Source organism: Danio rerio, chromosome 10 (assembly GCF_049306965.1).
Source record: "Danio rerio strain Tuebingen ecotype United States chromosome 10, GRCz12tu, whole genome shotgun sequence".
Lineage (NCBI taxonomy): Eukaryota > Metazoa > Chordata > Actinopteri > Cypriniformes > Danionidae > Danio > Danio rerio.
The window spans coordinates 41382677-41408544 of record NC_133185.1 but is presented as its reverse complement, the minus strand read 5'-3'; the positions used below and the strand labels follow the sequence as shown (position 1 = coordinate 41408544).

At 36.4% G+C, this 25868-nt stretch overlaps 2 protein-coding genes across 3 annotated transcripts in view; one reads left to right on the top strand and one right to left on the bottom strand.

Moving 5' to 3' along the window:
• ubl3a (ubiquitin-like 3a) overlaps positions 1-25868 on the top strand; it is a 43132-nt gene that overhangs the window by 6759 nt on the left and 10505 nt on the right. Inside the window, 1 exon segment of the mRNA NM_212686.2 lies at positions 21976-22084. Coding sequence (NP_997851.1) covers positions 21976-22084 — 109 coding nt within the window.
• or30bv1 (odorant receptor, family 30, subfamily BV, member 1) overlaps positions 18218-25868 on the bottom strand; it is a 190265-nt gene continuing 182614 nt past the window's right edge. For both annotated transcript variants that reach the window (XR_012385997.1, XR_012385996.1), the window contains exon 4: positions 18218-18334. The gene's annotated coding sequence lies outside the window, so the exon portion shown is untranslated. The remainder of the gene's footprint in view (positions 18335-25868) is intronic.

Sequence of the window (25868 nt, the reverse complement as noted above, 5' to 3'; positions counted from 1 at the left end):
ATGAGAGATTTTGTTTAAATATTTTTGGTTTTTAACTATTAAAACTATTTAAAATTCAGTGATTTAAAAAAAAAAAATCCTAATATACCTAAATGTATTATTAAAATATTCAATATCGAATGATATGAAACATGATATATATATATTTTTGCAATATCGCCCAGCCCAAGGGAAGCCTATAAACTTGCAATTGAAACTTGACATCTCAGAGAAGAAAGTAATAATCTCACTATTGCACGTTTACTGGCTTTCTTACTCTGACTTTTCTTTGAAATTTAAAGATATGAACTTGCAATTGTAAATGAGATTAAAATCACAATTCCGTGTGTTTGTAAGGCTTGTGAGGTATGAACCAAGCAATTTTGATAATGTCTAAATTGTGAGATTTTAAACTCAAAATTTCAGGAAAAGTTAAATAACTGTCAAAATTACCCTAATTTTTTTCTGTTGTTATAACCCAGCAAACTTTTTTGTTTTTAAAAGTTGTCCAATAGAGGTCTAATAGACATTTAAACTTCGTCGTTTTGGCTAAAACAAGACTAAATTTGGGCTGTCACTAAAAATCTAATAGACGTCTAAGAATAGATCAAAACTAGTCGTCTAATAAACATAAATGAATGACTACACAGATGAAGTCTGTCTAATACTTCTATTTGACAACTAGTCTAGTTTTGGACTATTCTTGGATGTCTATTAGATTTTCACTGACAGCCCAAGTTTAGTCTTATTTTAACCAAGCTGTCTACGTTTTTTTCTAGAAGTTTATTAAACACAAAATTGCTGTGAATAATCATCAATAGCATATAACTGAGTAGTAGCTTCTTCGTTTTATACTTTATAGGCATGAAATGGGAAATGGATTTTGCATGCCATTTTGCTTATGAAATTCTGACATTTAGTTATGTAAAATAAATGTCCCTTCATTTTATCCATTGATTGTGCAAGGTGGTTCTGGCATTGAGCATTTAACATTTATCCCTATAATAATGTGCGCTGATGGATGCTCACTAGGAATGTGTGTGTTTGCTGCATGCTTTCTGTTTGCAGAATCAAACCAGCTTTGTCATCGAGACTTTGCTAAATTATGTAACCACGCTGAAATCAATAGAGCTCATCAGGAAACCAGACAACAGAAGGCTACACCAATCAGTCCCTCTAAAGGGTTTGTTAGGTCATTATAACATCTGTTTTATGACAGATAGACCCTTTTTTTGACCCTTTACAACCTAACGATAACGATTAGTGTTTGTGTATAAATGATAGAAAACCTGTTGGAAATTATATGAAACTCAACACAGCACATGCCACCATTCAAAACACGGAGACTGAAACCACGTCAGCAGCATGAGAGAAACACTCAGCATTTTGGTAAGGTATCAGATTAAATTAATCACACCTGAGAAACGGCAATTTCAACACACTTTTAAATTCCCATTGTTGCACATTTCTGCTGTGTAATTGGCTCTTAGATCAATATAGAGTAAAAAAGTTCAGAGCATATCATTGTTATTGACATAAATTTTATTGCGATTTGATATAATATATCGGCCCAGCACTACGTTCAAGTCACTTTTGTCAGCCTTTGATAAATTACAAGGTAGCTTAAAAAAAACAAAAAAAAACAAACAAAGAATTTGCATCAATTGGGGTTTGTCACTGACATCCCACAATTGTTAATTTTGCCTGCCTGAATTCAATCCACTGATCTAAATATTGACCTTATTCTACAATGCAGAATTGCGTTCGTTTTTGCGATTGCTTTAAAACATCTGATTCAGTTGCCTATGGGAGAAATGACTAGGAATAATAAACAGCAGAAAATGGTCAAACTACTTGCTCTACCAACGTGTTCATGACTATACATAAAAAGTAGATTAATAAAATAAGAAAATGTCAGTTTCCAACATTGCAGCATAACAAGCTGTTTTTAACGTCTAAAATCAATGGAAGAGATTAAGACCGCAAGCTTCAGAGATTCAAATGGCTGCGCCTGCTCTTACATAAAGAATAAGGTCAATAGTAAGGTATGTAATGGTTAATATAGTTCTCTGTTATAGATGAGAGATTCCACCACGTTTCTCACTAGCTATGTTTCCAGCCAACTATTTTTATTTGTTTACAAAAAATATGCGCAAAACTGAGTAGGATAAACTTTTCATCCGATAAGAAAAGATGCGCATAAACTACGATAAAAACACTGTTACCAAACAAATTCCAGTATGCACATTAAAAAAGGGATGTGATTTTGAAAATGTTTATGAATGGATAATCCAACAGGGTAAGCACACTATAAAACATCTAAAATTGTTGTTTTGGTCATTCTTAAACACCTTAACCATCTCAGTATTAGTGTTATAATACTACAAATTACCTCCAGAACTGTCAAGAGCAATTACGCTCCGCGGCTTCAAACGCCACCACGCGTTCATTACATGTCAGCATTGTCTTCTGAGGCACAACTCATTAATTAAATTAGAAAAAAAATGACAAATTCTGTTTTTACTGTTAATATTTGGCGCCAGTAAATTAGGAAGTGTCGGTTATGTTTGCTTTGACTCATTGGATGGAAACGCCACTTTATTCGCACATCTTTTATGCAAAATTCCAGTTTTGCGCATAAAGTTAATTTGCATTTTTGGATGGAAACATAGCTACTGACATGCCCCAAACTCGGAGGTTAAAGAATATTTCGAGTGTCCTACTAATTGTGACACTCATGTGCATTCAACTGGTAAATGCGTTATATCCAAGATGACCTGCACCATGAGTTTGGACAACCTTCATTGAACTGAAATTGTATCAAAATTGGTGTTCTGCATTCAACCCCAATCGTAGAATAACAAAGCAGGGATGTTTTTGGTGTCTGATGTGTTTGTGTTTGCATGAAAAATTGCAAGTAATACATGACGAACGCTATTTGCATAAAACGAATAAGTCCAGCGAGTGTCTATGGGTCAGTAAGGGTTAAAGGCTAAAGAGGGAGCAAGAGAGAAAGGAGGGGGAGGAAGTAGCTCAGACTCACTCAATAAAGGATCCTTTCAGTAGAGTGAGGAACAATTTACAACAGCTCTGTGAGAGAGGTGCTCGCGCACACACACACACACACACACACTGTCATGGAAAGTTAGAGTGATTCAACGTCAGTTTGTGTAAATAGTGCTGCTCAGCGCCTTATTATAAGTTGTTTTAGCTTCTCTGTGGTGTTTCTACATATTCATTACTGGACGTGAGTCAACATATATCTGTTTTTACATGTTTCCAGAGGTGGTTCTGTTCAGGCTTGGTGTGTGTTGGTAGAGACTGACTGTGAAGGCTTGTTTCACTGTAAACAGTGGCGCTCGCTCGCCTGCCTTTATGACATCACTGCTCAAACATTCTCTTGTAGTTTAGTGAAGTCACAGAGATCTCACAAGTCTTTCCTTCTGTTCTTTTACTAGAGGCCTCTCATAGCTTTTCTCTCCTTTTTGGCAAATGTTATTTTTTCCTCTGATCACAAGATGTGATATAATCAAAGGATCTTTCTTTTTACCCCAATTCTGAGATTTTAGATAAAGTAATTACTAGCGATATAATCATTAACACAATTATGTTTTGGTTAGCTCTATTTTCAGTACAGCAGCGAGGGGAACCTAAATATAAAATATCTTATTTTTGCTCTCAGCTGATGTTATAAACTAGGGCTGAACAAATTATTGTTTCAGCATCGATATAGTAATGTGATCCTTCGCAAAAGTCACTTCGTCAGCATACGTAATATCGAGTCTTGATTATAATTCATCATTTGCATGTAGTTTTGATGCCTGTGATTGTATAATGACCTTAAAAGCATTCAGGCATCATAAGGCCCCATCCCAATTCTACTTTTGTACCCCTCTGGCCCTTACAGCCAAGGGTGAAGGGGAAGGGCTATTTACCCCTAAGAATTGGGACAGCACTACAACACCTGCACACGTCATCATATGTCATCGCGATCTCTTGCTTTATATGAGATCAGATGATTGCGACTGCTGTAGTTATTCCAGTTGTGCTATTTTTTGGTATTTATCTTCAGGAAATCACTGAAGGGGAAGGGCTAAGGGGTAGAATTGGGATTGGGCCTATGTACTTGAATACTGTTTGACTCAGAAAACGAAAAAACACTTGTATAATATATAAAACATGCAAATACAGAAATGCACCGCAAATAGCACTAACCTCACAACCAAATGTGTCTGGGGTCCCAAAAAAGTTTATAGATTGTTTATTAGATTATAGATTTATAGATTGTTTATAGATTGTTTATTAGATTAGAAATTGTATTTATATCGCAATGTATATCACAAAATAAAAAAAACTTTGCAAAGCTAGATATTTCCAATATTGTGCAGCCCTACTATAAACTACATCTTCCACATGGGCGATCACACTTGCAGGGGCAACAATATTATCCAAGAATGAAGAACTTGCACATGCAAGTTTGTTTGTCTTTATGTGCCACCAAAACAGCGCTGGTGAAAACAAATTGACACATGTGCGCAGAAAGTCATTCCCGCGCGCCTTACACACGCTGCCCCCGGTTGTTTACATGCACGCCGATATGCGTCAACATGCAAGTCGACAAAACTATAGGTTATATAATAATATGATGATGACACTTTGACTAAGCATGGCTATGAAGCAGAAAGGAGGAGTAATGAATCATGGAAGACAGCATAGTTTTAGTTCTAGGCCATGAGTGGGGTCTAAGACAACAGGCAATTTTATAAAACATATTTTTTGTATTCAATTGGAACTGTTATAATTAATAGTCATGCAACAGTCTTAGAATATTACTCCAGTTGTGTCTTTACATTGTTTTTCAGTTACATTAAGGATTGATTTAAGTTATTTTTTGGAATAAAAGTTGTATAATAATAATAATAATAATAATAATAACAATGGCGACGCAGTAGGTAGTGCTGTCACCTCACAGCAAAAAGGTCGCTGGGTTAAGGGTTCGAGCTCAGTTTCTCTGCATTTCTGTGTGGAGTTTGCATGTTCTCCCTGCGTTCGCGTGGGTTTCCTCCGGGTCCTCCGGTTTCCCCCACAGTCCAAACTCCAAAGACATGTGGTACAGGTGATTTGGGTAGACTAAATTGTCCTTAGTGTATGAGTGTGTGTGTGAGTGAGTGTGGATGTTTCCCAGAGATGGGTTGCAGCTGGAAGGGCCTCCGCTGCGTAAAAATGTGCTGGATAAGTTGGCGGTTCATTCCGCTGTGGCCACCCCGGAATAATAAATGGACTAAGCCGACAAGAAAATGAATGAATAAATGAATAATAATAATAATAATAAACAATTTGATATATATTTACTGAAAATAGATAAATATATTGAAATGTATTTATAATAATTATTTTAAATGTAGTTATTTATGAATATATATTTAAATATTTTAAATATATAGAAAGACAACCACATAATGTCTTTATTTCTTGTGGGTGGGATGGGGGAAATGGGATGTTTAGTGTGGTTTTTAAACTAGAACCGCCACTGATCAAATGCTACAATTGTAAGACCTAATTATCTTGGTAATTTTTCTGCTGTGCACTGAAATATAGGATATTGCCACTGCACAAATGAATGCAAGTTACATGGATTTAAAATATCAATAAAGCTTTGTGTGAAAAATACACTATATTGAAATACAATTGTACTGCCTCGTAGCCTTTTCGCTTGATCTCAGAGCTGATGCTGATTTAAAACCATTACACTCTCAAAAATAAGAAGAAAAAGCTTTAGGACAGAGTGAACAATCCTCTTTGGGCTTGCCTGAAAGAAAAGATAAAGAATGTTTTTTATTTATGAAGATCTTTGTCTGCAGAGCTGTACAAATTCAGTTTGAGAATATGTGCATGATAGTAATTGGAGATGAGAAGGTTTGTAATACACGGCTGTAATACAGTAGGCTGCTATCAAAAGGCCATTTTTATGAGACGGCCTCACTGATGGAGAGGTAAGCGAATGGTCCCCTCCCCCTGCTTTCTCTCTCTCTTTCTGCAGATGTCTGCCCTTTTTCAGCAGTAGGCACGTGGGTCGGGCCTGCAGGGCAGGAGGCTGCCTGCCTTCATCTGGCTGTGGGAGATCTCTCCCTTGCTCTGTCCTTCTCCATTTGATCTTTATCTTCATTTTAATATAACTGCGTGTCAGAACATTTATTTCATTTTAAATAAATGAAAATGTATTTAAAATAAAAATGCATTTAAAATAAAATAAGGCAGCATGGTGGCGCAGTGGGTAGCACAATCGCCTCACAGCAAGAAGGTCACTGGTTCGAGCCCTGGCTGGCTCAGTTGGCATTTCTGTGTGGAGTTTGCATGTTCTCCCCGCATTGGCGTGGGTTTCCTCCGGGTGCTCCGGTTTCCCCTCAAGTCCAAAGACATGCGCTGTAGGTGAATTGAATCAACTACATTGGCTGTAGTGAATGAGTGTGTGTGAATGCAAGAGTCTATGGGTGTTTGCCAGTGTTGGGTTGTGGCTGGAAGGGCAACTGCAGAAAACATATGCTGGAAAAGTTGTCGGTTCATTCTGCTGTGGCGAACCCTGATTAATAAAGGGACTAAGCTAAAAAGAAAATAAATGAATTTTAGTTAGTATAAAATAAAACATGAGAGTAAAATCTGGTGGAAATCGGAAATATGTCCTTAAAGCACATTGAAGGAGTCTTGTTTCAGTTTGAGAAAGGTCAGAGTTCTAGGATTGTGTTTATTTAACACCACTGAGCGCACACTGCTAATGTGTTTATCGAAGGTGTGTAATTAGCCTCTAGAGCAGGAAACTTTGCACAGATGAATCATTCAGACTCAGCATTTTGTTTCTTTTCTTTAAGCACCAGTGTGAAGACATGTGCACTTACGAGATTGTAATTGACACATAATCATACAGGCATGTATTGATTTGAGCGATATGACCACCGAAGCTCTTGTTTTTTCATCCGGTGAGATGCTAGTTTGGGCCGGATGAGCACATGCGGGTATGTCTGTGTGAGTGATTGTCCTTCAGGACTGCTGATGGGGCATCCGGACAGGCTGAGACTGCAGCTGCTGGTGTGCTGTGGCCGTGATTAAGTACGGAAGCTAAAACTAGCTCTCTGGTGCTAATGGCGGCCATACAACTCACTCAAGAGCAAAATAATGAGAGTAGTGGACGTTCTAGGCGTTTTTGAGGAAATGATTGCAAAATGATCACCCTTGCCATAGCTATTGAGACCAGTCCATCATGGGAAAAATCTATCAAGGAAGTGCGGAAAGTAGTGGCACATTGTGTGTGCGTCATGTATGATTTTACAGGAAGTTTTGAATAACCGACAGCTGAAACTAGAGCTTTCATGCTCGTCTACTTCGACATATGGTGCCAATTATCATGTTTAATAGGGCATTGTAAACATTAAGAGAAACTAATCCCATAACAACCTTTAGCAGAGACCAAAGACAAACCTGGTCAAAAACATTACAATATTGAAGTCAACATGACCTTAAAATGAGCATTCTGCCATCATTTATTCACTTCTATTACAACGCAAGCCTGTATGACCTTATAAGGGGTGAGGAAAGGATGAAAGAGCTTTTGTTTTTGAGTGAACGGTCTCTTTATTACATGTTCCTGGTTTTATTGTGAACAATCCATTATTACATGTTATTCTAAGAAAGATAATGTTTGTCTAATCTTTTATCAAATGTAATAACCTGCTCCACCTCTAAAGCAACTTTCCCTTTCTGCAGAAGAACATCCTGTTTGCAGTGGATAAAGCCCAAACTAAAAACTGTAACATTATTGAAGTAACATGAATAGCAGCTGAAGCTTTGAGCTATTATCGTGTTTGTCTACTCATCCTTCCATCTATCCATCCATCTCTCTATCCATTCATCCATCTTTCTATTGTTCAGTCTAAATATCATTCTATCATTTGTTCCATCAATCCATTCATCCATCGATCTTTCCATCAATCTATCCATCCATTGTTCTGTCCATCAATCCATCCATCCGTCTATCATTCTTTCCATCAATCCATCCATCTTTCGGTCCATTAATTCACCCAATCATCATTCTGTCAATCATTTTAACTTCTATCATTTTTTTTATCTATTCATATATCCATCATTGTCATCTAAACGCCCTTCAATCTATCATCCATCCCTCCGTCCATCGTTCTGTCCATCAATCCATCATTTTAACTTCTACCAGTTTGTTTTCATCCATCACTCTGTCATCTATCATTCTGTGCATAAACACAATCTTTCTATCACTTCTTCATTTTAACATCTATTATTTAGTTTTCATTCATTCATCCATCATTTTCTGCCTCAAAAATGTGCATCCGTCCTTTCCTCCATCCATCCTTCTATCATCCATCATTCTACCCATCGCTTCATCCATCCATCGATCTATCCATCATTCTAACTTCTATTGTTTTGTTTTCATACATTCATTCATCTGTCCATCATTCTGTAATCTATCATTCTGTGCATAGACACCATCTGTGCATCTATCAATCCATCCATCTTTCTGTCCATCATTTTAACTTCCATTATTTTGTTTTCATCCATTCATCTGTCATTTTGTGCCTCAACACTGTCCGTCCATCTCTCCATGCTTCTATCTATCCATCATTCTGTCATCTATCGTTCTGTGTATAAACACCATCTGTCTGCCCATCCATCTTTCTGTCCATCAGTTCATCATTTTAACTTCTATTATTTTAACTTCTTCCATTCATCCTCAACATTCTCCGTCTATCCCTCCATCCGTCTATCCTTGTTTCCATCCATCATTCTGTCCATCATTTTAACTTCTATCATATTGTTATCATCCATCTATTCATCATTCTGTCAACTATCATTATGTGCATAAACAATATCTGTCCATCTATCCATATTTCTGTTCATCAGTCCATTGTTCTGTCCATCAATCCATCACTTTAACTTTATGATTTTGTTTTCATACATCCATTGTTCTGTTGTCTATCGCTCTGTGCATAAACACCATCTGTTTGTCCAGCCATCCATCCATCCATATTTCTGTCCATCAGTCTATCTTTTTAATTTGTATTATTTTGTTTTCATCCATCCCTCATTCTGTCCATCAATTCGTCCATCCAGCGTTCTTTCCATCATTTTAACTTCTGTCGTTTTGTTTTCATTTATTCATTCATCTATCCATCATCTATCATTCTGTGCATAAACACCATCTGTCCGTCCATCCCTCCACCCTTCCATCTATCCATCATTCTGTACATCCATCCATCCATCTTTGTCCATCAATCCATCAGTTTATCTTTTATTATTTTGTTTTCATCCATTCATCCATCCATTATTTTGTGCCTAAACACTGTCCATTCGTCCCTACATCTGTCCGTCATCTATCATTCTGTCCATCCATCCATTATTTTGTCCGTCAAGTCATCCATTGTTCAGTCTATCAATCCATCATTTTTTCTTCAATCATTTTTATCCCTTCTTCATTCTGTCATATGTTGTTCTGTGCCTAAATGCCATCCATTCTTCTGCTTGTCCTTTCATCCAGCCATAATTTTACCTTTTATTATTTACTTCCATTTATCTATCTATACTGCATTGCTAACTTTCATTCTGTGCATAGACACTATCCGTTCTTCCATTCATCTGTCCATCCATCCAGTCATTCATCCATCTATATGTAATTCCATGTATCGTTCTGTATTCTGTCTCGAATTTTCTGGTAAACACTTCACTTTTTCTTTCCTTTTGTTTTCACCTTTGTTAAAAGCATGAGGAGGCAAACACAGGCAAGAGCAAAATCAATCACTTTATGTTCAATCTACAGCACTTCAAGTCATGCAGAGAACATTAGACTATTTTTATGTTCCTCATACATGGCATGCTTGCCCATGTGTGTCCATCCATGAGTCAGTTCTCTAATTCTTGCATAAATTTGTGCCGTCAACAGAGGTCTTGGAGATAGACAGGGAACATCACAATTCCTCCACCGCCCCTTTTGCGGTTTAATTTCCCATGTCTAAATGTGCCATCTAATTCTCAGATCTCATGTCATTTAATGCTGTTATCTCTTTCTCCTGTGCCGTGCTCTTTATAATGGGAATATAAGAGTCTGACGCACGTCTGAAAGAGATCACATACAGTATTTATAAATGGCCAGGTCTTGTCTCCTCAGATTTTTTCTCTCAAAACAATCCATCCAATAAGGCACTTTTATTTGAAACGGTTAGGAATCATTTTGAGGCCTGAAAGTTATACATTAGCATCTCTGCCTTGAAACTGAAAGTTGAATGAGTTTGCTATTATTAAACTTGCCAGTGGTCATTATGTTTTTGGTCTTGGTTAGACCCAGGCATTTATCTCTTCATTCACATGTCCAAATGAATTTCAGTCTGTCAATTTAGACATGTTCATTGCTTTAGCCTCTGCTAATGGAAACGGGCCAGACCATCTTATATTCTCTTCAGAAAGAGCTCAAGGTGACCTGCAATGTTAAATATCTATGCAAATCTCCACGCAAACAATTGTTGGTTTACTGTACTCAGCGGTTTTACCTCTGTCACCATGCAGAAAAAAAATTGAATCTCAATTGCAAAGTGGATAAACCTGTTCTGTTCAACAACAACTGGATTGTACAGGCTGTACCGTACTTGAAATCGAATCTTTGCTCTTCTATATTTGTCCTCCAAGGGTTTGAAACCAAACAAAACAAAAAAAGGTTTGCTAAATAAACGTTTATTAGATAAACCCAAGTATGAGCACGCTGTTTGTTTGATGGCAAAATCATTTTATGGATAATCTTCTTAATTAAGTAATTAAAGTAGGCAGGAAATGCCATTTTACTTCAGCAGTGTGAAGTATTTCTAAGTAAAACAGGATGTTCTTTAGACTGGGGCTTGCTTTCATCTATTGGGAATTGAATGAATTGCGATGGGGAAAATGGTTTGGATATGTCAACTGAATGGAAAATTGTGTCACAAATTTTTAAAAATCAGGGGTTGGTTATCTTTTTGATAATACTTTGGAAAGAATACTTAAAATATTATTACAATTTTAAAATGGTTTTAACCTGTTTTAGTATTTCTTAAAATGTAGTTTATTTCTGTGATGGCAAGCTGAATGTTCAGGATAATTACTTTAGTGTTCACTATTTGATTATTGTAATATTCGGATTTGATGCTAAACTAACTTCTAAAGTTAAGTTTTACTATATATCATTGTGCTGCATACTTACACTCTTAAAAATAATTGTGCTAGGAAAATCATACCGATTCTCACAGAGATGCCATAGAAAAAAGAGTTTTTGGCTCTCTTTTCAGTAACCAGTTCTTTAAGGAAATAATTTTTCAAAGTGTAATGAACACTTCTAAAGAATCTAAAAAACTTTTTTCCAATATTAAAGCAGGGTTTCTGCAGGTTTCACCGAGTTAAATCTAAGACTTTATAAAACCATTATGAATGAAATTTTAGACTCGAAGCACTAAAGGCTAAGGAAAATTTCAAATAGCGCAGACAGAAAAGATTTTTATTTGACCTATCAACAAAATTATTATAATTTAATACATTTGATAATACATTAATACTAAACAATTCACATATTTTAGATTTAGTTTTTTAGCAAATTTTTCTTTAATATTGTGTAAAAACAAGCAAGCTCTACTTGTATTCATACACGTTTTCCCAACATAAACTTTCTTTAAAATAAAAAAATGAACAAATGTTTTGAAAGTTTGAAAAACCATAATAAACTAAATCTATGCACAACAATCTGTCCAGGTCAGTATCCTCAGCAGTAAATACATGGAGCACTTTTAAACAATTGTTATTGTAAGGAAAATAATTAAAGCATTATGATAAATAGAGTTAAAAATTACCTTTTAAATAAAAAGCTGAAAGTTTTATTGAGAGGGATTGTTGGTGATTGTATGGGCATTGGCCAGATTGGGAAACAATACATGAACAAAGAAAAATTTAGACCTGTTTAAAAAAGATCTAAGACCTACAAATCATTCAGCAAATGTAAGACTTTTCAAGGCCTAAAAATTGGATTGTAATTGGATTTTGAGATTTAAGACCCTGCAGAAACCATGTAAATCCATAATTCACCAAAAATAAACAAAAACAAAAAAATTTAAATTTCACTTGTTTTAAACCTTTATGAGCTTCTTCCATAGTAGGAAAACCAATCCAGTCAATATTTACAGGTTTTCAGCTTTCTTCAAAGTATCATTTGTAATAGAAGAAAGTTAGACAGGGTTGGAACAAGTAAAGGGTGAGTTAATAATGACACAATTATTGGGTAATTCATCCCTTTAAGAACCATGAATGACAAACCATTAATCCTAGTAAAGAAGTGTAATGTTTTTGTGGAATCTCACATACATTTTCCTTAAAGTCTGCATGAACTGACGTTGCGAAGGACTGCCAGTCCAAACACTGAAGCAAATGCTCAGACTTTGATTGATTTCAGTGGATTAACTTAATACAGATTACTTGTTCACTAAAGGATGACAGTGTGCACTAGCAACGTAAACATTGTGCATTTTTAATTCACACAAGCTTTAATGTTTCCTTAATTTATAGAAAGAACATCAATGAATTCTTTATTTGCAATATAATCATGTTAGAAATATATTTACTGCCTTGCTGATTAAAAGTATTAATTTATATATTAAAAACCCTTACAGACCCCAAACATTTTTAAATGTTTTATTCTTTATATCAGTGTTCACTAAAAAAAATCATTCACAGTAAGAACAGTCAGTTTATTGAAGCAAGTATGGTATACCCCAATTATAATCTTAGATGAAAAAAACAACACTTTCATTTTTAGAGCGAGACGCTCAGAAAAGCTCATGCCTCACACCTCAGATAAGCGGGTGAAATCCCACTAATGCTCCGACTGATGAATGAGAGATGAGTGAGTGTGATCACAGTCTTCAAAACCAGCTCAGTCTCGACTACAACACACACAGACAGAGATGACACAGTTTGAACCAGCACTGTGCCCGTCAGGAAGAAGATGGATGGCTTCCTTTTTATTCCATCTCTGTTTATGGCTGAGGTTGAGTTCACATACACAGAAGCACATCTGAATCCACTGAGCGGAAGAGATGAGTTTTGGGCCTGGCTGAAATGAATTTCTGGACTCAAAATAGAAATCTTTTGTGTTTTATTGAGCAGTTTGCTCCTCTTTATTCAAATTTCTTTTTTCACTCATTGATTATTTGTTACGCCATGCTTTTGAAGTACTTTAAAAGGAATAATCACCCCAAACTGAACATTCTGTCATTATTTACTCACTCTTGTCACAAATCTGTTTCAGTTTTTTTTGTCTATTAAACAAAGAATTTTGATAAATGCTGGAAACCTGTAACCATTCCATAGTTGAACATACAAATACTATGGAAGTCAATGTTTAACGATTTCAAACATTTTTCAAAATATCTTCTTTTATGTTTAACAAAAAAAAAAAAAAGAAACTCAAAGGTTTGTGACAACTTAATGGAGATTAAATGAGTAATTTTCATTTTTTTGTGAAATATCCCTTTATTAAAGGCCTATTCACTTTCTTAATGTCATAAGAATTTATATCATTAGTTAGTTCATCTGAGTGATGCTTGGATATGTTAAGGTATGCACATTATTATTATTTAATAATAATTAAAATATTTAAACAATAATGATTTAAATAGTATGACTATTCCATAAAATAAACATTTTCATAATTCAAAATTATATATACATATATTTTGATTATAAGATATCAAATGTGTGGGCTTTTTTGTAATGAATGTAACATGACCTTATTCTTTGCGTACTAGCGGGCGCAGCCATTGCAATCTTTATGTCTCGACTTTTGGTCTCATTCACTTCCATTGATTTTTAAACATTAAAAACAGCTTGTTACGCTGTTGGAAGTTGCAAACTGATATTTTCTTATATGCTACTTCGTCTGTATAGTCATGAACACATTTGTTTATAAAGCAAGTAGTTTGACAGTTTTCTGCTGTTTATTATTCCTAGTCATTTCTCCCGTTGTCAACTGAATCTGAAGTTCTAAAATTATTGCAACAAAATGATTGAACTTCTGCATTGTAGAATAAGGCCAATACAATAAATGTTAATTTTACACTTTAAGTCCATATATACCTTTAATTTGTCAGGACTAACCTTTCCTATTAACTTTTACCTGTTGTTGTTGCCTTTTGTTTTATATTGGAAATTCGATCACAAGAGTTTGGCATTTCAAATGTTATATAAATAGGGCTGCATATACTGTAGGGCTGCATGATATTGGAAAAATTGGATATTGTGAAATTCTTTTCTTCTGCGATTAATATTGCGAAATGAATTCTGTTTTAAAATATGGTTTGAATAGCTCTTTTTGACAATACTAAAATAATACAATAAATATTTGTTACACCAAACATAAGAGCTCTCTTAAAATGCAGTCACAAAACACATGCAAACGTTAAACTTTTACTTTGGTATGGTTAAATTTAGCTGTGACTCCACGTGACAAACCTTTTGTTTTGTAACTTCTGGCCTGAACTACAATTCAGACTTAACATTGCAGATCTCACAATGTGACTCTTGCAGATGTGCACATTGTGATATCGATGCTGAAACGATATTGGGCTCTATCATACACCCGGTGCAATGCAAGGCGCGACGCAATAGTTGTTTGCTAGTTTTAGCTTGGCGCAAGAGTTGTTTTGACGTTTTACACCACACTGTTTAAATAGCAAATGCATTTGCGCTCATATGTGTGCCCATAGGCGTTCTGGTCTAAAAAAAGAAGGTGTATTAAGATGCATTGCTGGCGTGTTGCTATTTTGAGGAATAGGTTCAAATAGATCAGATCAAAGCTGCTCTATTTTCCAGCGCAGAGCACGTTAGTTGTGCGCCTGGCTTACACATTGCTTAATACAGACAGGGTGTACAGCAATACGCAAATATCTTTACAAATGAAAAATAAATAAAATATTAAGGATACATATAGGATATAATAAGGATATATAGCCTATATGATATAAATATGAGGATTAAAATATTACAAAACATATTATTTTCTAGCCTACATAAATATAAAAACCAAACTTTCATGCCTTCATCATCTCAGGGGGCTTTTTCAATTTATTCATAACTATTTGCTTTTGTATAATGTTATTATTATTAGCAGTATTATTTATTAAATGCATATGTATATTTGTTTTATTAAAAACAAGCTTAGATTTTTCCACCTGTCAGATTTTAGACCATATGGGGAACAGCATGTCTATTTGGATATAACTCAGTTGTTTGAGCACACATCGTTATAATTGTTCGTTTATTAGTTTGCTGGAAATTATAACTGAATTTAGAAATAACAAAAAAAACAAAATCTTTGCGCTTAAGAAACTAAATTAATTATTCATAGGTTCATTGATGTCTGTGCGTACAAGGTTTCCCTATCCACGAGAGCGAAATTAAAAGTAGATTATGAGATGCCTTATCTCTTTCTCGCGCTGCAGATGCTCTGTTTAACTGTTTTCTAGCTAGTGAAATGCTCAGTTTTTCCACTTACAAAGTCTGTGGTGTAAATAGCAAATGCACCATGGCACAATGCAACTGACTCTTAAAGGGAATGGGAGATGAGACTCTGATTGGTTTATTCTCAAAACACACATGTAACTTAATAAGAAAATAAGCTAAACCCTTGTAGACCATGCGCCGCGGCACAAATCGGGTTGTTCCGTCCTTATATTAGCAAAAGTAGATTCCGACACGCCCTAATTGCTTTTGCGCATGGATCGTCAAAATAGAGCCCATTGTGTGCCCCCTAGTTGCATATTTTGGATGATTCTGTGGCTTGCAGCATTTGTAGTGTGAATTTAAGGTGAAATCAAGTTCATTTAAGACAAAGCTTGCATTAGTTCTGCGTAGATCTAGTCTCTAATGGCTCTTCCTGTGAATCAGACAAGTAGCAGGTGACTTATTTTTGTTTTGGGAATTCTTGTCATAGCACTCACTCATTTTCATAGAACTCACTCATTTCCTCTCCCTCCAAAACAGACAAATCCCCCTGCTGGAGGCAACGTTTCTAATATTGTTTTCATTGATGTGCAGTTGCGTAAGTCCTGTGAGTGTGTGTGTGTCTGTTCCCTATTGCATAAATGTCATTCCCGGAACAATCTGGCAGACCTCTATTCTGAGATGGGCAAAGCCGGTCGGCGTGTCACATCCACTGTGGTCAGCATTTGTTGTTGTGACTGCTTTTAGTTCAGACGTCCTGTCTGACACACTCATTACTGTCAGCATCTCTCTCTCTTTCTCTCTCTCTCTCTCTCTCTCTATCTGTGTCTCCTGGCAGAACCAGCTGGATGTTTATTCTACTCAAACAGAGAATCTCCTGCTCACCCTGCGATGCCAAAAAGCTGCAACGTTTACAAAATTCTCCAGTACTTCACGATCTGTTTTAAACCGGAGTAAACCTGAAACACCTGCTCTGGGTGGCAGATCTGTTTTCAGCAGGTCAGCTCTGGAAAGACTAGTGCAGGTGTTATTTGGCATCGACTGGTACCTTGCAGTGCTCTATTACAATAAAGGTATCATAATTCAATATACTTAAGTGCATGATTTTGCCAATTAACTAGTAAAAAAGAGATTAATATGAAATATTCAGCCTTTATTTTAAGAGCATTTACTTTATCATGCCAGACTAAATAATTCAAATGAACTATTAGCTATGTTTCCATACACCTATTTTTACGCACATTTTGGATATGCACATAAATAATCAGTTGAAGGAAACGCCAAGATGTGGTTTTATTTTTATGTGCATAAACTATGATGGAAACACTTTTACCAAACAAATTCCAGTATGTGCATTAAAAAAGTCATATGATTTTGTTATATGAGATCATGTGATGAAAAAAAAAAGTGTGTGAATGGATAATCCAGCAGTCTGAGCACACTGTAAAACATCTGAAATGTTTTGGTCCTTCTAAAATGCCGTAACTATTTTAGTATTAGTGCTATTGTATTATTAATTACCTACAAAACTGTCAAGAGTGTCTGTGCTCCATGTCTTACGCTTTTCAACTCCACCACGTGTTTATTGTGACGCGTGTCCATTTTCCAGCCACACCTAGTTGAAAAAGATCTGAACTTTTCTAAATGCTGCGAGCACATCGTGATTCATGTAAGTAGAACTAACCAATCTGCTTCACACTTTGTATATAATATACACATTTCAGTAATGACAGCAGATGGTAAATTAAAAAAAGTGGATAATAATATAATATACCTAAATGGATTGTTATAAAATGTTCAATAATTATCTATATCGTATGATATAAAACACTGTGCTGTTTTTTTTTTTTCTGTAACGTCGCCCAGCTCTACTTTTACTATACCTTATCTATTTCCCTGTCATTAATGCAGTCTCTACAAATCTTTCCAAAACAACAGAGATCCCAGTGCTGGCCTGTAGCCTCATGACTGCGCTGATGCATGACGTCTTTGCCCTCAGGAAGGTGTGTTTGTGTCTGCAGGATTGCGCTGGGGGCCGATTACATGAAACATTGCCCCTGAAGGCTTGGTAACGGGAGCTGGGGGTTCCTGCGCTGGAATTGCTCACCATATTTTATGAGGTTGCAGTACTACAGAAGCCCACGTTTGGCATAGCAACTATTTTCTCAGACAGGGAACCACCTGCTCTTACCCTGGCATTAGAAATCATTCCCCAGTAGATGCTTTCTGCTGAGTTTGTTGTTGTTGTTGTTGAATTTCCTCGGAGGCGTCTTTTCAAGTCGAGCGACGTCATCGTGAGATTTGGTCGGCTCGCTGAGGAAGAGAAATGTTGAGCAGACGCATCCAATCATAACACATACTTCTGCGATTAGATCTTTTCCTACGTCTGGAAAGCTCATAAATCTGTTGCTCATTGGCATTCTCCTGGTGCAGATGATACGTCATGGTTAGACAAAGATGTGGAAAAGATGGAGTGACATAATGAAGGATGAGGCTGGGATGGAGATAGACTCAGCCTGCAGGTGATTCAGGTCAGCGCTCTCACTGAGGAGCCGCTGCCACGGTTACCATCGCTATGGAAACTAGGAGGTGTGCGGGTGCGTTCGAGCTGCCATCCTGATGTTTTTAATCAGCCACGAGCTGGCAAATGCCAATGAGTCCATATGAGAGAATGATGACACAAGCTGTTTGGTTTTACATTTTTTATTTTCCTCATACCCAGTGGTGGCATAGAAAAAAAATTTGCCCATAGGATGATGTACTTGGTGTGATATACATGTAGGTTTTGTCCAATGGGAGTTGTGTAGGGAGGGCTTGATGATGTCATCTGAAAAAGACAGTGGATACAGAGGCGGAGCTTTAAAAATAAAAAAACATAATTCAGATTTCTTTGAATCATAAAGTTCCAAACTAATTGTATTAGGTTTTATTATATTTGATTTATATATATATATATATATATATATATATATATATATATATATATATATATATATATATATATATATATATATATATATATATACACACACACTATTCATAATTTTTTCTTGATTGAGACCTGTTGAATTCTTCTTTCGTCATTTGCAATGTATTCAAATTGTTGTTGTTCTTCCCAATGTTTATATGTGATATATTATTTTCTGTAAAGCTGCTTCTTACCATGACATGCTCACACCTAAATGGTTAAAAGAGATACGTTTAAGGAATTATAAGCAGCATCCTTTATTTATTGTCTTTGGGAAGGCGAGATCAGAATCAGTTCTCTGTTTCGGCCATTCATCATGACAAAGAATAACTACTCGGTATCAGCTGCAAAAATCCTGATCAGAGAACCCCTATTGAATAGCTTTTTTAATAAGCCATCATATGATTATTGTTCTAAAGATGTCTTCTTTAACATGATGGTAAAAACTGAATTTTTTTCCCTCGAAAAAAATTAAACCGGACACATTCTGATGCACTAAAATTGAAAGCCATATTACAATTTATTGCAGTAATTCTTGAAATCCCCTTTTCATCTTTGACCCTAAAGCAGTCTTTTTAAAGCTCTGACAAACTGAGGAGTGAATTGTCAAAAATGTGTACAGTAATATAGTGATAAGTAGATTTCCTCTGGTATTTCCTTCCTTTTCGGTGGCTTCATAAAATAGCTCTATACTAATCCCAGGCCTAAATTAGATTTGCATGTGTATGTCTGCATGGTCGTCCAAACATCATTTGGTCTTGTGCATGAATGCACGCGGCTGTCTGTTGACTAATACTCTTTGCTCTGAAGGAGACTTATCTCTTTGCTCTGAAGGAGATGGTGTGTGTGTGTGTGTGTGTGTGTTTTGATCTCTGGTTGAGTTCTTTCAGTGAGCGGCTCTTGCTCCTGGCTCTAATCTGATTCTATAAAGTGCTTAGGAGGATCTTTGTTTCCATCTGCTGGTTTTCACTCTGTTACATCACTGCAGCTGCCAGTGTGTGTGTGCAGAGGGAGGAGTGTAATATTGGATCCTCTGATGTCAGACTCTCGCATAGTAACACACGTGCATTGGACATGCACTGCCCCGAGCATTGTCCTGTCCTGTCCTGTCCTGTCCCGTCTCTCTCTCTCTCTCTCGCTGTAGCAGCTTGATGTCTGCTACTCTTTTGTTTTTAAATGAGCGGCACTCTGGGATGTGAATGAATATGATAATGGACATTTTGCAAATTATGTTGCTTGAGCACTTGCGCAAACAGCATAATCGCGCTGATTGAATCACTGGTGGTTTGGCGGCATCAAAGAAAGGCTGAAATGAAGGACAGATGAAGATTGATGTGCTCAGACTGTTTTTTAAATGATGATGTGAGCTGTGATAGATGGCTTTGGTTTAATCAAGCCTGGATGCTGAGAAAATGAGGTGTTATCGATTATAAATCAATCAGAATGTCCATTCATTCATTAAAGGGACCAAGCCAAAGAAAACTTATTTATCAGGGGTCGCCACAGTGGAATGAACCAGCAACCTATCCTGCCACAACCCAGCACTGGGAAACACCCATACACACTCTCATTCACACACATACACTAAGGCCAGTTTTGCTTAAAAGCACCCGGAGGAAACCCACGCCAACACAGAGAGAACATGCAAACTCCACACAGAAATGCCAACTGGCCCAGTCGGGACTCGAATCAGTGACCACTGAGCCACCATCCCACCTCAATCAGAATAGTTTTTATATATAGGTTTGGTGTTGATTAAATTTGTAGGTTTTGCCTTTGTACAGCCAGAAGTCAGGTTTATTGCAGTACAAATAATAATAATAAAATGGTTTAGTCATTTATAATTAACATCAACTGGGGAGATAAATTATTACTAAAGTATTAACCAAAGTTAAAACCCAAAGAGACAATATAAAAATAAAAACTAAAGCTTACTATAATAATGCAGGTGGATGCTGCACACTGGTGGTGGATGAGGAGATTCCCCCCTATGTGTAAAGTGCTTTGAGTGCCCAGAAAAGCGCTATATAAATGTAAGGAATTATTATTATTAATCATATTTATAAATTTGAATTATTAAATAGTTTTTAAATCCTAATAGAATTTTCCACAAAGACCCAGAAAGGTTTTGTCAAGTGTATCAGTGCTTCCCACATGGTTGAAATATAGTTGGGATGTTAGTTGGATTTTTGCCCATGGCACATGGTTATACCTACATGCGACCAAAAAGTGATTTATAAAAATATTTTTTATTTATTATTACACTTATACACCGTTTCTTTTAAATGGGTTTCTTAAAAAGACTGTTGAAATAAAAAAAGAAATCCACGTTTTTTTTTAGTTTTATTCTTTAGAGAAGCCATGTGTACCCACAAGGGCTGTGCGATTTAGGGAAAATATCTAACTGCGATTTTTGTTTATTTTTTTTTTTACAGATATTGCATTTCATTTATCATTTAATTCAAGCTTCAAGCTGATTTTAATTTAATTCAAGCTTCAGCTCAATAATTTGTAAGCCGTGACCTAGGGTGTCGTGGGGTGTTGTAAGCGACAAATGGCATCGTGACACAAGATTCAATCAGTTCTTACCGTGTAATGGCGTAGTTTATGACAACCGATACCATCTCAGCAATGCCTCACAACACCATCGCAGAAAGTCTAGCATGTTTATTTTAAAAAATTTTTCTAAATTTTTAAAAGTTTTTTCACCTTCAAGGCAACTCATCACTGGGAAACATCTATACACACTCATACACTACAGACAATTTTAGCTTACCCAATTCACCTATACCACGTCTTTTGACCTGTGGGGGAAACCAAAGCACCCGGAGGAAACCCACACGAACACGGGTAGAAACTCCACACAGAAACGCCAACTGACCCAGCTGAGGCTTGAACCAGCGACCTTCTTGCTGTGAGGTGACATCGCTACCCACTGTGCTACCACGTCACCCCAATTTAACATTATATTAATTCAAAATATAAGCATAAAATCCAAAATAATATTATTTAATATGTTAGTTATTTGTGCACGATTCATTAAACATTATTGAAAATACAAACAGTTGTATTTTATTATATTTTATTTATTATTCATTTAAGTTAAGCTGTTTTCCTCCATATTCTTTCATTTATTTTGATTTCGGGAGTCTGTTCAAACAGATAAATGTGCCAAATGGAGCTAACAACACTTTTATTGGTAGCTAATTGGTGGCATAATCAAATCAGTCAATGAATTTTATAAACAAATATGCCCGGGTGATGAGTTTGTAAAGCTTTTTACTCTGTGGAAATGTGCACATCTTCCTCCAGTGTTGCCTGCCAATAATATAATAGCTATTTAGGCATTGTTTATGCAAATGTTGATTCTGCTGTGCACCCTGGAAATACGTCACTCCAGCAAGTTAAAACGGGCCGTGAATGGCGTTTCGTGTCAGTGTAGAGGAAGCTTGATTCTGAGCTCGCTTCTAACAGCCCTATTGTTTGTGTTTGTGTTTCAGATCAACTTGAGGCTCATCTTGGTGAGTGGAAAAACAAAAGAGTTCCTGTTCTCTCCAAACGACTCGGCGGCCGACATCGCCAAGCACGTGTATGACAACTGGCCAATGGGTGCGTGGTGATTCACATCTCCAAACACACACTTTGTTATGAATGCATCCCCCAGTAAACTGAAACTATTGGCTTGTGTGAAGGATTTTCAGGCTTTTGTATCCTGGCGTCGAGTAGATTCCTCTTTACAACCCTTTTCTGTTTTCAGATAATCTGTGCCGCAGACAAATCTGAGTCTGACCGAGTGGTAATCCCACACAGACCTGAAGTCAATGACATTATTGAGGCGGAAAAAAAAAACTGTGTGTCTGAGTTTGTGTTTATACACCTGTCTAGCCGGCTAGTGCCTGAGGGCTGTGAATTAGGGTTTGCACTGGAATATTCCACAGATACTAGTCTGAATTCTGTAGGTTATTATACACACACATACTGCTACCTCTGAGTTTCAGGAATGAGCAGATGGTATCCAGATTCTTTCATCTGTCTCTCCTTGGCAACCCTTCTGAAACAGCAAGTGCTTTCCGAGATGTGCCCACAAGCTCGAGTTTAGCATTTTTCCATCTGATTGACTTCTCTGAAATGTACTATTGCAGTACCATGATGTACATTGCAGTGTTGATGTATACCATGATGTTTTGATGCACTGCTATTCAAAATTTGAGGTCTGTATGATTTTTGAAAGAAGTTTGCATTTCTCACAAAGGCAACATATAATCATAATTTACGTTGAAAAATGCAATGATTTCCAGGCCTGTCACAATAATGGATATATCGACTTATCGCACAACACATGGACATGACCTCAATCATTTTTGGTGATGCAATATAAATGACCCATACATAAAAACCAGTTCTAGGAAAATTTTAGCTGATTGTGCAACATCTCTATCTCTATTAAAGGCGTCAGTGTCAGTATGGTTAAAAAAACACTATAGTATTTACAATAAATTACTATTGTACATTTTCATGTGGGTGTCTGACTATTGAAAATAAATCTGGTAACAAATATTGCTGCTTCTGTTACTTTTTACCTTGAACTTTGTTAACATTTATTATTATTAATTTAGAATATCTTTTTTCACATTCAGATTCCAATACCCATTATTAAATTGCTAAAATGACTATAATTAAATGAAATATTCTTAAGGATAAACTATTATATGTTCTTCGGAAGAGTGTACTTGCAGTGTGATTGTCATTCTGGCATTCTATAACGATTGGCATAAATTGTCTTAAAATGACAATGATATAGTTTATCGCCTGATGATTTCTTTTTTAATGTGACCCAGGGCCTCAAAATCCGTCATAAGTGTCAATTTTTGGAAACTGAGATATATACACACACCATCTAAAAGCTGGATAGATATAAATAAGGATAAATAAGCTTTCCATTTATGTTTTGTTTTTCTAGGAAAGGACAGTATTTGGTTGAGATACAATTATTGGAAAATTTGGAACCTGAGAAGAATATAATATTGAATATATAATAAAATATATCCAAATATTGAGACAATCACTTTTCAAGTTACTCAAATGAATATGCATATTATTACTAATCAAAAATTGGGATTTAATACATCTATAAAAGGAAATGTACAAAATATCTTCATGAAACTTGATCTTCATTTAATATTCTAATCTCTTTTTTTTGCCACAAAAGAAAAATGTATAGTTTTGGCCAGGGGTCACCAATCTTGGTCCTGGAGGGCTGGTGTCCCTGCAGGGTTAAGCTCCAACTTGCCTCAACACACCTGCCTGGGTGTTTCTAGTATACCTAGTAAGAGCTTGATTAGCTTGTTCAGGTGTGTTTGATTAGGGTCGGAGCTAAAATCTACAGGACACCGGCCCTCCAGGAACGAGTTTGGTGACCCCTGGTTTTGGCCCATAAAAAATATATTTTGGGATAGATGGATAGAAAATACACACATACCTGCCAAAAAATATTCCCTGCAACAAGGACCATTGTGAATCACCTTAATGTATGAGTGATTAATTCATCCTAATTATTCAGATCACTCATATATTCAAGAGTTGTATTGATGAAGGTTTATACTACGTTTATACTACGAGTTTGTGTGTTCAGCAGATTCTTTTACTTGCCCCTTTAAAAAAATGCTACCTGCAAAAGTGGCTTATGGTTTTGAGTATTACACACTACTGTTGAAACCCACCCACTTACTGTTAGTGGGTGTTAATATCAAAGTCGTGATTACAATGCTATGGTAAATGTCCAAAGAACACACATTTTAAACAATATCATGTGGTTATCTGGTCTCCAGGTCTACTTAAGTTAGCTAGAAAGAGATAGTTTAGCTGGTATCAGTGTGTTTAGTTTGGGCATCTCTGAGCTAAACCATCTTAAAGACCAGGAAACTAACTTAAGGTATAGTTACACTAACAATGTTAACCAAATTAGTATAAACACCAGTGTAGAAATTGACTTTATCATAAGCACACGCTGCAGTTTTTTCATCTGCTCAAGTTTCTTTACGGATTCTGATTGGCTGTTGATTTGTTTTATTGTGGATCAGTTGGAAGAGATCATTCTAGAAGTGATTTCTATTAGTGCTGTAGTTTTTGTTTGGACTGATTTCTTTTTAGAACTGTATCTTCATTGTTATAGTTATTGCTGTGAATGGGCCTTTATAAAGCCTTTTCCTAACTCTGAATTACTCTGATGAAAGTCATCATCCCTTAATTATGCTGTAAAAAATATTGTTGAAAAAGCGAGTAAATTCAGCGAAAAGAAAGGCCGTCTTTGTTGTAGAGTCTGTAAACTGAATCGGGGTGGTCTGGGATTGAATCAGAGTTTTATTCATAGCAGACGAGCACAGCGGAGCTGGACCTCATGAGGACACAGAATGACCCTCACTCCAGTCTTGTGACTGATTGAGTCAAGACTGAGAGAGATGGCCGAGTCGATTGAATGGATGAACGAATGTGGAGAAGTTAATGAAAAAGCAGGAGGAATGTGAAAGAGTGAAGACTGATGGAACTGTTTACTAAGCTAAGCTGTTTAGCTAAGCACTAAGCTGTTTTAAACCTGTATAACTTTCTTAAAGCACAGTGTTTAGTTTCCTCCACTAGAGGGCAGGTATTCAAAACAAACAAAGGTGTCATGTGATGATGGCATGACTGAGTGTGAAATCATGCGAGTTGCAGTTTTCATTATATCCTACTGGACTCCTGCAGAAATCATGTTCAAGGATAAACTAAAGCAGTGGTCCCCAACCTTTCTGTCACTGCATATCGGTCAACGCTTGACAATTTAAACATGGCCCAGGGGGGTTGTTGTATGTAGATTGAGGTATGTAGAGGTGACCATCAACCGTTTTCTCAGATGATGACAAAACATTGCAGCAACTCTGATCCAAGTTTTATTTATGGCATTCTTTTTATCACGGCATTCTGAAGATGTTTTTAACTGGTGGCGACTGGAAGGCACATCACGACACTTGCACACATATTTGGAACTGCGCCTCCATTAGAAATAACAAGTCTGTGTGTGGAAAATACGGAATATGTGAACGACTGCCATCATTTGTGATCTCCGGCGGTCGATCTTCTTGCACAGACATGCTGGATTCACCTGATGTGTTGACAAATGGATTGCAGATCCAGTCCGTGGCTCCTTCATTGGGCCTTTTCCCCTGCACAAATAAACCTTCCAAAGACGTCTGTTTCTTGTGGGTTAAATTTAGGCGCTCATGTGACTGAGATGTAATCGAGAGAATACAGTCATTCTTTTTTATAAAAGATAAAACGGAAATAATTAATCATTTTTTGTGTGGCTTGGTACCAGTCTGTGGCCTGAGGGTTGAGGACCACTGAACTAAAGTATAGA